This window comes from Megachile rotundata, chromosome 13 (assembly GCF_050947335.1).
Source record: "Megachile rotundata isolate GNS110a chromosome 13, iyMegRotu1, whole genome shotgun sequence".
NCBI classification, from domain to species: Eukaryota; Metazoa; Arthropoda; class Insecta; order Hymenoptera; family Megachilidae; genus Megachile; species Megachile rotundata.
Genome location: NC_134995.1, coordinates 16,442,146 through 16,458,982, shown reverse-complemented (window position 1 = coordinate 16,458,982; position 16,837 = coordinate 16,442,146). Strand labels below are relative to the sequence as shown.

Below are 16,837 nucleotides of genomic sequence, written 5' to 3'. Positions count from 1 at the left end.
CTAACCTAACCTACCTAACCTAACCTAACCTAACCTAACCTAACCTAACCTAACCTAACCTAACCTAACCTAACCTAACCTAACCTAACCTAACCTAACCTAACCTAACCTAACCTAACCTAACCTAACCTAACCTAACCTAACCTAACCTAACCTAACCTAACCTAACCTAACCTAACCTAACCTAACCTAACCTAACCTAACCTAACCTAACCTAACCTAACCTAACCTAACCTAACCTAACCTAACCTAACCTAACCTAACCTAACCTAACCTAACCTAACCTAACCTAACCTAACCTAACCTAACCTAACCTAACCTAACCTAACCTAACCTAACCTAACCTAACCTAACCTAACCTAACCTAACCTAACCTAACCTAACCTAACCTAACCTAACCTAACCTAACCTAACCTAACCTAACCTAACCTAACCTAACCTAACCTAACCTAACCTAACCTAACCTAACCTAACCTAACCTAACCTAACCTAACCTAACCTAACCTAACCTAACCTAACCTAACCTAACCTAACCTAACCTAACCTAACCTAACCTAACCTAACCTAACCTAACCTAACCTAACCTAACCTAACCTAACCTAACCTAACCTAACCTAACCTAACCTAACCTAACCTAACCTAACCTAACCTAACCTAACCTAACCTAACCTAACCTAACCTAACCTAACCTAACCTAACCTAACCTAACCTAACCTAACCTAACCTAACCTAACCTAACCTAACCTAACCTAACCTAACCTAACCTAACCTAACCTAACCTAACCTAACCTAACCTAACCTAACCTAACCTAACCTAACCTAACCTAACCTAACCTAACCTAACCTAACCTAACCTAACCTAACCTAACCTAACCTAACCTAACCTAACCTAACCTAACCTAACCTAACCTAACCTAACCTAACCTAACCTAACCTAACCTAACCTAACCTAACCTAACCTAACCTAACCTAACCTAACCTAACCTAACCTAACCTAACCTAACCTAACCTAACCTAACCTAACCTAACCTAACCTAACCTAACCTAACCTAACCTAACCTAACCTAACCTAACCTAACCTAACCTAACCTAACCTAACCTAACCTAACCTAACCTAACCTAACCTAACCTAACCTAACCTAACCTAACCTAACCTAACCTAACCTAACCTAACCTAACCTAACCTAACCTAACCTAACCTAACCTAACCTAACCTAACCTAACCTAACCTAACCTAACCTAACCTAACCTAACCTAACCTAACCTAACCTAACCTAACCTAACCTAACCTAACCTAACCTAACCTAACCTAACCTAACCTAACCTAACCTAACCTAACCTAACCTAACCTAACCTAACCTAACCTAACCTAACCTAACCTAACCTAACCTAACCTAACCTAACCTAACCTAACCTAACCTAACCTAACCTAACCTAACCTAACCTAACCTAACCTAACCTAACCTAACCTAACCTAACCTAACCTAACCTAACCTAACCTAACCTAACCTAACCTAACCTAACCTAACCTAACCTAACCTAACCTAACCTAACCTAACCTAACCTAACCTAACCTAACCTAACCTAACCTAACCTAACCTAACCTAACCTAACCTAACCTAACCTAACCTAACCTAACCTAACCTAACCTAACCTAACCTAACCTAACCTAACCTAACCTAACCTAACCTAACCTAACCTAACCTAACCTAACCTAACCTAACCTAACCTAACCTAACCTAACCTAACCTAACCTAACCTAACCTAACCTAACCTAACCTAACCTAACCTAACCTAACCTAACCTAACCTAACCTAACCTAACCTAACCTAACCTAACCTAACCTAACCTAACCTAACCTAACCTAACCTAACCTAACCTAACCTAACCTAACCTAACCTAACCTAACCTAACCTAACCTAACCTAACCTAACCTAACCTAACCTAACCTAACCTAACCTAACCTAACCTAACCTAACCTAACCTAACCTAACCTAACCTAACCTAACCTAACCTAACCTAACCTAACCTAACCTAACCTAACCTAACCTAACCTAACCTAACCTAACCTAACCTAACCTAACCTAACCTAACCTAACCTAACCTAACCTAACCTAACCTAACCTAACCTAACCTAACCTAACCTAACCTAACCTAACCTAACCTAACCTAACCTAACCTAACCTAACCTAACCTAACCTAACCTAACCTAACCTAACCTAACCTAACCTAACCTAACCTAACCTAACCTAACCTAACCTAACCTAACCTAACCTAACCTAACCTAACCTAACCTAACCTAACCTAACCTAACCTAACCTAACCTAACCTAACCTAACCTAACCTAACCTAACCTAACCTAACCTAACCTAACCTAACCTAACCTAACCTAACCTAACCTAACCTAACCTAACCTAACCTAACCTAACCTAACCTAACCTAACCTAACCTAACCTAACCTAACCTAACCTAACCTAACCTAACCTAACCTAACCTAACCTAACCTAACCTAACCTAACCTAACCTAACCTAACCTAACCTAACCTAACCTAACCTAACCTAACCTAACCTAACCTAACCTAACCTAACCTAACCTAACCTAACCTAACCTAACCTAACCTAACCTAACCTAACCTAACCTAACCTAACCTAACCTAACCTAACCTAACCTAACCTAACCTAACCTAACCTAACCTAACCTAACCTAACCTAACCTAACCTAACCTAACCTAACCTAACCTAACCTAACCTAACCTAACCTAACCTAACCTAACCTAACCTAACCTAACCTAACCTAACCTAACCTAACCTAACCTAACCTAACCTAACCTAACCTAACCTAACCTAACCTAACCTAACCTAACCTAACCTAACCTAACCTAACCTAACCTAACCTAACCTAACCTAACCTAACCTAACCTAACCTAACCTAACCTAACCTAACCTAACCTAACCTAACCTAACCTAACCTAACCTAACCTAACCTAACCTAACCTAACCTAACCTAACCTAACCTAACCTAACCTAACCTAACCTAACCTAACCTAACCTAACCTAACCTAACCTAACCTAACCTAACCTAACCTAACCTAACCTAACCTAACCTAACCTAACCTAACCTAACCTAACCTAACCTAACCTAACCTAACCTAACCTAACCTAACCTAACCTAACCTAACCTAACCTAACCTAACCTAACCTAACCTAACCTAACCTAACCTAACCTAACCTAACCTAACCTAACCTAACCTAACCTAACCTAACCTAACCTAACCTAACCTAACCTAACCTAACCTAACCTAACCTAACCTAACCTAACCTAACCTAACCTAACCTAACCTAACCTAACCTAACCTAACCTAACCTAACCTAACCTAACCTAACCTAACCTAACCTAACCTAACCTAACCTAACCTAACCTAACCTAACCTAACCTAACCTAACCTAACCTAACCTAACCTAACCTAACCTAACCTAACCTAACCTAACCTAACCTAACCTAACCTAACCTAACCTAACCTAACCTAACCTAACCTAACCTAACCTAACCTAACCTAACCTAACCTAACCTAACCTAACCTAACCTAACCTAACCTAACCTAACCTAACCTAACCTAACCTAACCTAACCTAACCTAACCTAACCTAACCTAACCTAACCTAACCTAACCTAACCTAACCTAACCTAACCTAACCTAACCTAACCTAACCTAACCTAACCTAACCTAACCTAACCTAACCTAACCTAACCTAACCTAACCTAACCTAACCTAACCTAACCTAACCTAACCTAACCTAACCTAACCTAACCTAACCTAACCTAACCTAACCTAACCTAACCTAACCTAACCTAACCTAACCTAACCTAACCTAACCTAACCTAACCTAACCTAACCTAACCTAACCTAACCTAACCTAACCTAACCTAACCTAACCTAACCTAACCTAACCTAACCTAACCTAACCTAACCTAACCTAACCTAACCTAACCTAACCTAACCTAACCTAACCTAACCTAACCTAACCTAACCTAACCTAACCTAACCTAACCTAACCTAACCTAACCTAACCTAACCTAACCTAACCTAACCTAACCTAACCTAACCTAACCTAACCTAACCTAACCTAACCTAACCTAACCTAACCTAACCTAACCTAACCTAACCTAACCTAACCTAACCTAACCTAACCTAACCTAACCTAACCTAACCTAACCTAACCTAACCTAACCTAACCTAACCTAACCTAACCTAACCTAACCTAACCTAACCTAACCTAACCTAACCTAACCTAACCTAACCTAACCTAACCTAACCTAACCTAACCTAACCTAACCTAACCTAACCTAACCTAACCTAACCTAACCTAACCTAACCTAACCTAACCTAACCTAACCTAACCTAACCTAACCTAACCTAACCTAACCTAACCTAACCTAACCTAACCTAACCTAACCTAACCTAACCTAACCTAACCTAACCTAACCTAACCTAACCTAACCTAACCTAACCTAACCTAACCTAACCTAACCTAACCTAACCTAACCTAACCTAACCTAACCTAACCTAACCTAACCTAACCTAACCTAACCTAACCTAACCTAACCTAACCTAACCTAACCTAACCTAACCTAACCTAACCTAACCTAACCTAACCTAACCTAACCTAACCTAACCTAACCTAACCTAACCTAACCTAACCTAACCTAACCTAACCTAACCTAACCTAACCTAACCTAACCTAACCTAACCTAACCTAACCTAACCTAACCTAACCTAACCTAACCTAACCTAACCTAACCTAACCTAACCTAACCTAACCTAACCTAACCTAACCTAACCTAACCTAACCTAACCTAACCTAACCTAACCTAACCTAACCTAACCTAACCTAACCTAACCTAACCTAACCTAACCTAACCTAACCTAACCTAACCTAACCTAACCTAACCTAACCTAACCTAACCTAACCTAACCTAACCTAACCTAACCTAACCTAACCTAACCTAACCTAACCTAACCTAACCTAACCTAACCTAACCTAACCTAACCTAACCTAACCTAACCTAACCTAACCTAACCTAACCTAACCTAACCTAACCTAACCTAACCTAACCTAACCTAACCTAACCTAACCTAACCTAACCTAACCTAACCTAACCTAACCTAACCTAACCTAACCTAACCTAACCTAACCTAACCTAACCTAACCTAACCTAACCTAACCTAACCTAACCTAACCTAACCTAACCTAACCTAACCTAACCTAACCTAACCTAACCTAACCTAACCTAACCTAACCTAACCTAACCTAACCTAACCTAACCTAACCTAACCTAACCTAACCTAACCTAACCTAACCTAACCTAACCTAACCTAACCTAACCTAACCTAACCTAACCTAACCTAACCTAACCTAACCTAACCTAACCTAACCTAACCTAACCTAACCTAACCTAACCTAACCTAACCTAACCTAACCTAACCTAACCTAACCTAACCTAACCTAACCTAACCTAACCTAACCTAACCTAACCTAACCTAACCTAACCTAACCTAACCTAACCTAACCTAACCTAACCTAACCTAACCTAACCTAACCTAACCTAACCTAACCTAACCTAACCTAACCTAACCTAACCTAACCTAACCTAACCTAACCTAACCTAACCTAACCTAACCTAACCTAACCTAACCTAACCTAACCTAACCTAACCTAACCTAACCTAACCTAACCTAACCTAACCTAACCTAACCTAACCTAACCTAACCTAACCTAACCTAACCTAACCTAACCTAACCTAACCTAACCTAACCTAACCTAACCTAACCTAACCTAACCTAACCTAACCTAACCTAACCTAACCTAACCTAACCTAACCTAACCTAACCTAACCTAACCTAACCTAACCTAACCTAACCTAACCTAACCTAACCTAACCTAACCTAACCTAACCTAACCTAACCTAACCTAACCTAACCTAACCTAACCTAACCTAACCTAACCTAACCTAACCTAACCTAACCTAACCTAACCTAACCTAACCTAACCTAACCTAACCTAACCTAACCTAACCTAACCTAACCTAACCTAACCTAACCTAACCTAACCTAACCTAACCTAACCTAACCTAACCTAACCTAACCTAACACAAACAAACTTCGGTTAGGTTAGGTGTATATTAAATAAGCTTAAGGTGATCTAACCTTCCGAGACAAAGCTTAATGCGACCTAACCTTTGGAGAGGTAGCTTCATGTGACCTAACATGTTAGGTACCCTAACCTTGTTCTATTATGTACAAGTACTCACCATGTGCTGCTATTCCAGGAGGACAGGTAATCCAATGCATTCACTATTCCATTCTCACTATTCCACGAGGTTAGGTTATTCCAGTAGGTTACTTCAACGAATTGTCACTAACAAAATAACCTGTTTAATAACATAACTCGTATGTAAAATCCTATAGCACTACCACCAAGTTTCTACATCGAAAAGGTTGTTAATAAAGATGTTTCACTACACAATTCCACTGAATTTCTTATTCACTACGTTACCTTCACTCTTACACTCTCACTATTCCACAAGCAGGTTACTTCGACGAAATAACACTAAGCACATTACCTGTTTTAATAACATAACTCATATGGAATAGAAAAGAATGGAAGTAATTATATAACCTATACAACATACAAACCTTTATGGAATTCCAAGCGTGGTACACCATACGAGTTAGTTTATTAAGACAGGTTACCCTCTGTACTACCACCCCCCCTATAGTCCCCCCCTCCGCAGCACCAGCTTTCCGACGGCACCCGCGGCATTCCCACCATTGCACGCCGCTCCGCAGCACGATTTTCCGCCGCTTTTCCACCGGTTGCACCGCTGCACCCACGCACTGCACCTGCACCCACGCACTACCCTCCCCGCCCCCCACCCCGCACCAGCGCCAGCACCAGGTTTTTCACGGCACGCACAGCACCCACTGCACTCACAGGCACTCCACGGCACTTTCACGGCACGATTTCGCTGCATTTCGACCGATTTCACCGCTTTTCCACAGGTTCCACTGCACCCGCCACGTGCCACGCACTGCACCCGCGCACGAAACACACTTTTCACGGCACCCACTGCACGCACGGCACTCACACACACTCCACGGCACTCCCACAACACTTTCGCGGCACAGCACGGCACACTTTCACCGAATTTTCCACGTTTTTCACGATTTTTGCAGCACCGCTGGCACGTGCGTCGTAGCGTCGGTCCGCCATCTTGGAAAAGGCCGATTCACGCTACCGCATCCCGGATTTCAGTTGGCACCACTTACATGCTGCGCACTTCCGGTTCGGGGATTAGGTTGGCAATCCTTCAGCGACGCGGTGCCCATTAGGTTGGCAGTTCTGCGGGGACTGACGCACGACCATCTTGGTTGCCGTTCCTCGATGACTCATTTTTCTTCGCACTATTACGTTCCGTTGTATTTTAAGCCTCCCTCTTCTGCAGCGTCAGCCATCGCGGTTCGTGTTGCTGCGTCGCTCATAACTGTTGCGAATATTCCACTGCTTCGGTCAAACGATTTTTAGGCTGACAGTTCTGTTCTGCTCCCAACGACCGTTTTCATGTTGGCAGTCCTACACTCGTGGATCGCCCGTTACGTTGGCACTTCTGCGCTTACTAACGCGCGACCATCTCTGTCACTGTTGCTCAATGACTGTTCATACTGCGCAGTCTTGTATTCCTTTAAACTTTTAGCTTTACATTCCTATAGCGGCATCCATCTCAATTCGGATTGCTGTTTTACTAATAACATGTGAGTGATTGCTCTGCTTCGGACGAATAACTTTTAAGTTGGCAGTCCTGAATTGTTCCCGACGGCGGTTTTTTCATGTTGGCAGTACTTCACAGACGCCGTAGCCGTCATGTTGGCAGTGCTGCGGGCACGGACGTGCGACCATCTACGTCACATTTGCTCTGTAACTTTACGCCGTTGGCAGTTCTGTATCGTTGCTAAGTGACTTTCGGGTTGGCAGTGCTGAAGTTGCGTTCACATCTGGTCCACTTATCATGTTGATAATCCTTCAGTGCTTGTGTCCCCCATCATGTTGACAATTTTCAGGACCATCTCGCTTCCCGCTTCTCAGTGACTGTCTCGTTGACGTTTTCAATTTTGCCGTATGTCGCACCACACTTTTGTTGGCAATCCTTCGCTCGCGCGATTTCCGTCGTGTTGGCACTATTGAGTTGCCACTTATTGACGCACAGCTGTCTAGATTGCCGATGTTCTGTGACTCAATGCTGATGGTAGATCTTATGTGGTTATTACTTCCGGTACGGCAATTACGTTGGCAGTCCTTCTCTGTCGTGATTTGCATGCAGTTGGCATTGCTGCAGTGATGCTTGTTGACCATCTGGGTTCCAGGTGCTCTCGGTCTCACTGACGTTGGCTATTCTGAATCGCGGCAATGTATCTTTCAGGTTGGCAGTTTTCGTTACCTTTACTCTTTGATGTTGCCACCTCCGAAACACCCGTTCACGCCGATGCGGCCAAAGCGCGGACCATGGAGAGCCACCGAGGATTCGTTCACATTGGTGCCTTTACCCGTTCACATTGATGTGTATATCTATTCACAATGATACCTATACCAGTTCACATTAGTGCCTCTACCTATTCACATTGATTCCTCGATCCCGTTCACATTGATATCTATACCGATTCACATATCCTTCGTTTCGTTAAAATACCGCTAAATCGATTTCTCTTCTTCCTTTTTATCGCTTTTTATTCATTTTCTTTGATTTTCCGAGGCTTTTCGAAATTTTCTTGGCTTCTTCAAGGTGTTTTCGAATTTTCTTTTTTTTGTTTTAGAAGGTGGCTATTCCGAAACGCGGCAGAGTATCTCGCAGGTTGGCAGTTTCGAATTCGTTCGCTTTTCGAGGTTGGCACTGCTGCGTTAATGCTTCATGACCATCTTGATTCTTGCTGCTCTATGACTAATTCGTGTTGGCACTATTGCAATTCTTTAATTTTTCAAGTTGGCATTCTTACACCGCGACCGATCTAGGTGCAATGTAATCTATGTCTCATTACGGTTGGCTATTCTGTATCGCGGCAATGTGTCTTTTAGGACGGCAGTACTGAATTATTTCACATTAGCAATTTTCACGTTGATACTCCTACCCCTCAACCTATCTTGACTTAATACAATCTATGCCTCACTAGTGTTGCCCATTCTGATTTCTGGCTTTCAGGTTGACAGAATTGTGTAGCCCCGGCGACCGTTTTTTCGTTGGCACTTCTGCTGTGCGACCCATCTTGGCTCATGTTGGTCTGTGACTGACTACAGTTGGCGATGCTGAACCGCAGCACTTTCGCGTCTTACGACTCTCGCATGTCATGCTCGATGGTCCAACGTAAAAGATGAATACCGAACGAGATCTTAGTTCGTTTGTGTTTCTTGCTTTTTGTTCGTTTAATTTACACTAAACTGTGTTACGAATCGTCTAATGTTTAGCCGTCTAACCGTAAATGGTTACTATTCTTTGCATTTTTGTATATACAAAACTTCAGGGCCAATACGATGCCACTGGCCAGGTTAGATGGTCCTTTCTGAATAATATTCGTACAGGGCGGGACAGGAAATAATAAATGTAGGTTTTATAATCGGGGAATGATTACTCCCATACTTTACTTCTTTCTGCATCGTTTTAACTATATCGTGGCTACAGATTAGTCCTCCTGAATAAGAATGTATTACGGTACATAATTCGATAATAATCGCTTGTCGATGACATATTGTAGGAAAGTTGTTCCGCTTTCGAAAATAATGGCAATGATAATGATGATGTTAATGACAATATTAATACTAAGAATAATTATAGTAGTAACAATAATAATAATTATAGCAATAACATGCTAATCAACGCGTAGCTTGATCTAACGCGTGTCTTCCACGCATAAATATAACCGACGATTAAAATTCATGCGTCGTTCCAGTCGTGTCGTTGTCGAACAATGTCTCGCATTGCTTTCGCACGTGATAATATCACGATGGAAATCTACAGCAGTCGTGGGTTAAAACGACCCATGTGAAGTATCAGTCCTGTCGGATTATGTCGTACAAAGTAGAGGAACGGTTGATCCAACTTCAGTCTGGGCTTGTCTTTCGAGTTTTCACCGTTTATCGTACTTGTAGATCCACTCGATACCGTACGATCGTTTCTCCAAGAGACTTGCTGCTGCCTCCGTACCGTTTCCCACTCCGCAGGTACCGTAGGTTGCTGCTCGTTCGACGATCGCTCGTCTTCAACGTTTCGTAATGATGGACTCGCTGGATAAATTTCCACGTGATGTCGTCCGTTCGCGATGTTTTCGTCGCCGCACGTACCAAACAGATTCATCTAAAACAAAAAGAGAAAACGAGTAAAAATATAGAAAGAATAAAAGAATAGGAGGAAAGCAAAAAAAAAAAAAAATGACATATATATTACATACCTGTAAAACGTCGGACAAGAAGAGACGATTTCCAATTCCGTTGATACCTTTAAAATCGGCATGACTCGAGAACAATTGATCCAGTGCCATTCTTTTTAAGGCGGCAGTAGCGTTCACCACCGATCGATGCGTGAATTTCGGGATTTGCAATTCGAGACCGGTCCTCGGTATGAGAACTTTCAGGAGCTTCTTCCAAGTACCGTCTCGAAAAGCTCCTTTCGTCAGCCTTTCTTCCAGACGATCCAACGTATCCCCCGGAGCGACGTGACCTTGTTGACCGGGCAAAAGGAATATCGTCGAAACGATTTGACCAATACCGCCGATCGCGATCGCGGTGGCATCCAAATTCGGTTCGTAACCGGCCAATACGTTCGATCGCCATACGGTGGCCGGCACTGGAATTAATTTTCTTAATCTGTGTATCGACGACGGCGACGACGAGGACGATACCGCGAAATATAGTTCTCCGTCCCGACCAGTTGCGCTCACCAGACTGCTATTACAATCCGTTTGGAACACGTTGGCCGATATCGCGGCAAGAGGGGATCGTAATGGAATCGCGTTATTTTTTACGAAATCCTTTATTCGCCCACCGGTTTGCTTTCTAATCAGCAAATTAGTTCGTCGACGTGCGAGATCACTGATGGTAGCGAAGTTAACTTCGGCTACTAATCCTTCGTAAAACTGTTGCGCTTGTTCTTTGTAGAATGGCAACAACTTCCTAACTTTCGCTTTGTCCGCGAACAATTCTCGAACGAACGCCGCGTTCGCGATACCCTGATTTCGTGCTAAACTCACCGTATCCGTAACGTTTTGAAATATTAAATGGGGATTAAACGTGGCCACGTTATCCAATCCGAGTACTTCGTTCATTTGGTCGGACGTTGATCCCCGGGCACCGAGAAATATCATTGCTAATAAACTGATCATACCGAATGGAGATACGACCAAAGATCTACCGGTGCTTAATCCTTCGTTCGCGGCTGTCCAAAATTTAAACGCCAATTCGTTGCAAAGTCTCGAGAAGTTGACGATATCGGCACTCGCGTTTTTCGTACTTCCATCCAATCCACCGGCGATCTTCGATGCGTTCAACGCCACCGTCGATGCTGTTGTTCCTGACACTTTGTATTTCGACGATTCCGTCTCTGGTTTCTTCGTTGTTGCACTCCGATCTTTCGTCGATGAGGAAGTCGAAGGAAGAGGAAGAGGAGAAGAAGAATGAGAAGATGAAGCGAAAGAAGAAGAAATTGGAGTTGTCTGATGTAACGATATTAGTTGCCACATGTGCTCGGAATCGATGCCGGTGCTTTTGTTAGAGTTACTCGAAAGCCAATTGTCCGAATGAATCTTGTCGTTTGTTTCTTGCGATTTTTCGGTATCGTTCAATGATTGCGTGCCCACTGAATCCTTCGAAACGATCTCCATTGATTCGTTCGATTCTTTCGTTTCTCCCTTTGTACAGTTCGATTTCATCGAATCGGACGCGTTAATTGCGGCAATGATCGACAATTCGTTGTGATCGGACTGTTCGATGATCGTATCTGCACTATGAGAACTGTAATCGTCTTCGTGTTTCGCCGCGTTCGACGAACCGATCGTTGTCGTCGGTTTCCTGACAACGTCGTGTATCGATTTCGTGCTGTTCGTAACGACTGTCATCGCGTCGATGACGTTCGAATTTTCACCGACGATGGTCGTTTCGTTCTTAAGCCGGTCCAACGTCTCTTTCGAAAGTAAATCTGTGGAAATTGCGTTACTCTTTAAACTGGACTGCGAGATCGAGTCTACCTGTCGTTCCGTTGTCGGTTCTACATGTAACGGCCGCTCTTTCGTATCGAAGGAAAGACTACTTTCGTTAGAGTTCGTTTCCACGATTTCATCTGTAGGTTTGCTCGACGTTTTCAATGGTTCCAAAAATGTCGTTTCGCCACCTACAATTATTGTCGAGGCTGTGGTTTCGATCTGATCTGTTTTAAGAATGTTTTGCAAACTTGACGTCGACGAATCGAACGAGTCGATCGCGGTAACGACGTTTACCGTATTCAAACTGATCGAATTGGTTAGCAACGTGTCCGTTTCGCCGCTGGAAGTAATCAACGGAGGGTACTCTTGCCGCCTATTTATCGCCGCGGAAACTTCGTTTTCGTCGGTACCGACACTTTTTGTAGTGATCTCGATGATTGCCGCATTAATCCTTGTGTTCGCCGACGAATCCACCGGCAACTCGGTTTCCTTTTCCGCGTATTCGATGGTAGTCGCGTATTTCTCCGTTGTTTCAGCCGCTGCATCCGATGAAGTTTCTGCACTCGGCATAATAGAATATACGTTCAAATTCAATGGAGAATTGGTCGTAAGCGTTATCGTGTTCGAATCGTGTGATTCGAAACCGGCGATCAGTCCGCTTGCTAAAGTGTTTATGGATGAATTTTTCGGTAAAATGTTCGGTAACGTGATCGTTTCGGTAACGGGTGTGTTTACCTCGGTTGAAAGAGTTGCCAGTATATCGTCGATGATGGCTGTTGGTTTCGATCGGTTGATGTTCGCATTTGAGTCTTCAAACTTGATCATTGACCAGTAATCTAAGCTAGTTTTTGATGAATCGAGAGAACTCGTGGTTACCGTTTCTTCGATATTTTCTTCGACGGTAACGTTCGACGGATAATTTCGATCCGAAGTTACCGTGGAACCCATAAAGTAGTTTATACTGCTGTTTACTATTTCGTCCACACCGATCGTGGTCGCTTTCGTCGTTGAATCCAATTCGAACCGAGTATCATTCGATTCCGTTAACGTATCGAGGTGATTGGTCTCCTTCGTGAGATTGACAGTGTTCGATGATAACGATGCTGAAGGTGTAGTTGAGAAAGTCTGTTCTTCGCTCGATCGTATCGTTGTCTGCATCGTTGAAAATTTACCGCTATCGTTTGTCGGAGCTGTATGCGTGAACACTTTTGTAATATTGGTAGGATTCTTCTCGTTTTCGTTGGTTCCGTCGTCGTCGTCGTCGTATTGAGAATTGACCGCCGAATCGAATCCAGAAGAAATAGGTAAAACAGGAGAAAGGGTTTCGGAAACCTGATTGATCATGCTAGATAACGAATTCGCTAATTCCATTGATAACGGTTTTGGTGGTTGAGTCGAATCTAAATAACCTGTTGGGTTTGTCGAGGGCGGCGGCAAGTCACGTATACTCGTTAGCGATTCCGTTGGTAAAGGTGTGACCAGTCTGTTAATAGTCGTGGTAATCGACGCGAGAGGATAAGAAAGTAAGGTTGTCAACGGTTTGTCGGTAACAACAGTTTCGACTTTGGTCGATTCCGGTAACGGTATTAATGGTAAATTAGTTTTTAAATCATCGTCGAGAGTCGGTCGAACTTTGGTTCTGGTCGTCGTCGTCGTCGTCGTCGCGATGTCCGCAAGAGGTTTTATTTTCGATACTATCGTTAGCGGGTCGTTCCAAGATACGTTCTTCGAATCCATCGATAAACTCGTTGCAAGATCCACGACGTTGTCGGTACCGTCTTTCGATGCCGAATCTAATGAGGAAGGAGACGCGTCGGTCGTCGTGATCGTTATCGACGTCGACATCGTCGTATTTTCGCGTGTCATCGTCGCCGCCGCGTGACGATCGTTTTCTTTGTAATCGTAATTCTCGTCCAACATATTTTCCAACGGCACCACAGCGATTTCCGTGATCTTTTGAAAAACAGGACTTTGAGTGATTCGTTGACCCATTTGAGCGTGTTGTTCTGCCGTGATAACCGCCACAGGAATCATTAACTTTTCCGTGGATGAAGCTGTGGCAGTTTGCGATGCGATCGTTGAGAAAATTGTCGGTGTTGGTTCTTTACCGGTTTGTCCGATCGTCGTTTCGTTTCGCACCGTAAACTCGATGCTACTCTCCGACGGAACGGTCTCGATTCTCGGCGTGTTTGACTCGTCCGATTCCGAAAGGGAATTCAGATCGTGAACAGTCGCGACCGTAGACGTCAACGTCGTTATCGGCGTCCATGTCGGGTTCGGCTTTGGTTTCGGTTTCGGCTTTGGTTTTCGCGTTGATTCGTCGACGTAATGACTCTCGTCGGGCTTGTCTCCGTATTTGTCACCGGCTAATATAGCGGGTAAAATATTGCTCCACTCGACGTTCGCTTTTTCTGGAACTGTCGGGAATGAACCCGTTAACGCGGCTACGGGCTTATCCATCGCACTTTTCAGTACGCTTTGCACCTTTTCTACAACGTCCATTACCTACCGTAGAAAAGTATTTGAAAATCATGTCTCGTTCGATGTTTTATCGATGGTAGGTAATTCTTTCCACCAACCTTCTTTCCTCCAGTCAGGATGTCTTCGACCTTTTGGGGTTCTTGAACTTCGGCGTTCGAATGATCTGGACCACCTCCCGCGATTAACGCCTGAATTTCCTGCATAGTCATCTGTTTCGTGATCATGTCGCCTTTCTCGTTGTACGTGTAGAATTGAAATCTATCTGGTTTCAACAGATTAGCCGGAGAAGGAGGCAATCGATGCGCGTTAACTCCGAACGGACTCGACGATTCCTTGTCGTCGGCGCCGGAACGAACGATTTCATTTTTCCGATCGTTGGATTTTTTAGCGATCGAATCCGGTGTAACCATGCTACGAACAAAATATTCATCGATACGTTACGATATTTTCGAAATGATGCGAACGTTCGACACACAAGTTTATTTAATTCTCTAGAGAATTCTATCGTCCGAATTCATCGAAAAAAGAAAAACAAAATAATACCGAGTACTTGGTACTTGACCGGCAAAAAGACAAGAGACGTTCCATTTCTGTGATTATTATCGGTATACCGCGACATGAAAATTCATCGGACAGGATGTTATATCGTGATATTGTGCTTTGATCTTTTCGTTCTTTTATTTACGAAGGTTGAAAGAGCACGCGTTTTATGCGCGAAACGAAATACTGACCTAGATTGAAGAAATTTCATTGGCATTGGAGTAGCGGTTGTGTTTTCCGAGAGTGGCCAGCCCGTACCGAAACCTATACACGCCCATAACACGAGCGTCGTTAAAGTTGTGGAAAAGCGTGTCGATGACATGCTTTTGAAGTTTCTTTCGGTGTTCGATTATCTGAAAAAGATAAACATCGCGTTCAACTAGTGATCGTAGCATCGATATTCGTTCGAGAATAATAATAATCGCGGCGATGAGATCGATAGAATATGCAAAGTAAAGGTGTGCGTGTTGAAGAAAATAGATTGAAAGGAAGAAACGAGAGACGAGCTGCGAGTTGTTCTTTTCGGTGAACGACCCTTCTCGTTCGGTTGCTTGTTACTCCCTTACGGACCGAGACCCATTGCCTTAACGTGACGACCGGTTTTCCGTCGCGTTCTAAATCGCTCGGTAAACCCGGAATGTACGTGAATTCGAACGCGGATTACCAACAAATTTTCTCGAGATCGAGTTCTGTTTGCTGCGGAACGAGTCTATGATGTTGATCGATTGTTAAACCGTGAATCGGTGTCGATGAAAAATTTTTCAATCAGAACGAAAATCGCGTTAACGGTTAATAGGATCGTTGAACGAAACCGGACGGATTAAAAAATAAAATTTGTCCGTGATCGAACAAGAAATGCTTCTCGTTCGTATCGTCGATGAATTAAACGATAGGGATTCGTTTCGACGATACGTACCTTTCGATCTTCGAATGCATCGATGGAAAGGAAGAAACGCGCGTCTATTCCCCGGAATTAACGTTATTTATGCTGACACGCGTACTCGTATTTTCTTCTCGCCACTCTTGTATTCCCTGATTGCCGTTTCCTTTCGCTAACGTTTATTCTGTTTGCTAATTCTCGCTGACACCATCGAATTATCTATAGTACTAAATAAGTGCTACCGATACTTTGCTGCTTTTTCCAACGATGTATGATGTATTCTTTTCGCTTTCTTCCTTCCGTTGCTATCTTTGCCTCTATCTCTCCCCTCTCTTTCTCTCTATCTCTGTCTTCTTACGTTTTCTTTCTTTGATTTTTTATGTTTTTTTCGTATTTTCTGATAGCGCGCGCCGATCGGTAGTTCTTCTCGTGCCACCTGTCGCTTCTACTGTCTCCCGAAGCTCGAACGAGCGCGTACTGCCTCTTCCACTGTTCTCGAATCCTTGCGCTAGGGACGAGTGCATCGGACTAAGAAAGAACAGCGTTACGAAAGAGAGAGGGGGTACGTGTTCTTTGAACGAAAAGGCGAAGAAATAATGAAGTTGGAAAGCCGCAATATCGATGGGTCGGCGCACTTTATTCCGTATACTTAATACCCTTTTAACTACATCTGTTTATTAATAATATATTAATATTTG

The 16,837-nt window shown here is 43.3% G+C and overlaps 1 protein-coding gene across 2 annotated transcripts; it reads right to left on the bottom strand.

Moving 5' to 3' along the window:
• Positions 1–9,653: 9,653 nt before the first annotated feature.
• LOC100878162 (uncharacterized) lies at positions 9,654–16,619 on the bottom strand. 2 transcript variants are annotated; one of them, XM_012297848.2, is made up of 5 exons: positions 16,382–16,619; positions 15,451–15,612; positions 14,818–15,130; positions 10,493–14,743; positions 9,654–10,398 (listed from the first exon to the last, which is right to left on the bottom strand). In XM_012297848.2, exons 2-5 carry the CDS (start codon positions 15,579–15,581, stop codon positions 10,057–10,059), a joined length of 5,037 nt encoding a protein of 1,678 aa, XP_012153238.2. In that variant the 5' UTR covers positions 15,582–15,612; positions 16,382–16,619; the 3' UTR covers positions 9,654–10,056. The 2 variants fall into 2 exon arrangements, with proteins under 2 accessions (XP_012153238.2, XP_076395337.1); XM_076539222.1 differs by having other exon boundaries at positions 16,388–16,619.
• Between the last annotated feature and the right edge of the window lie 218 nt (positions 16,620–16,837).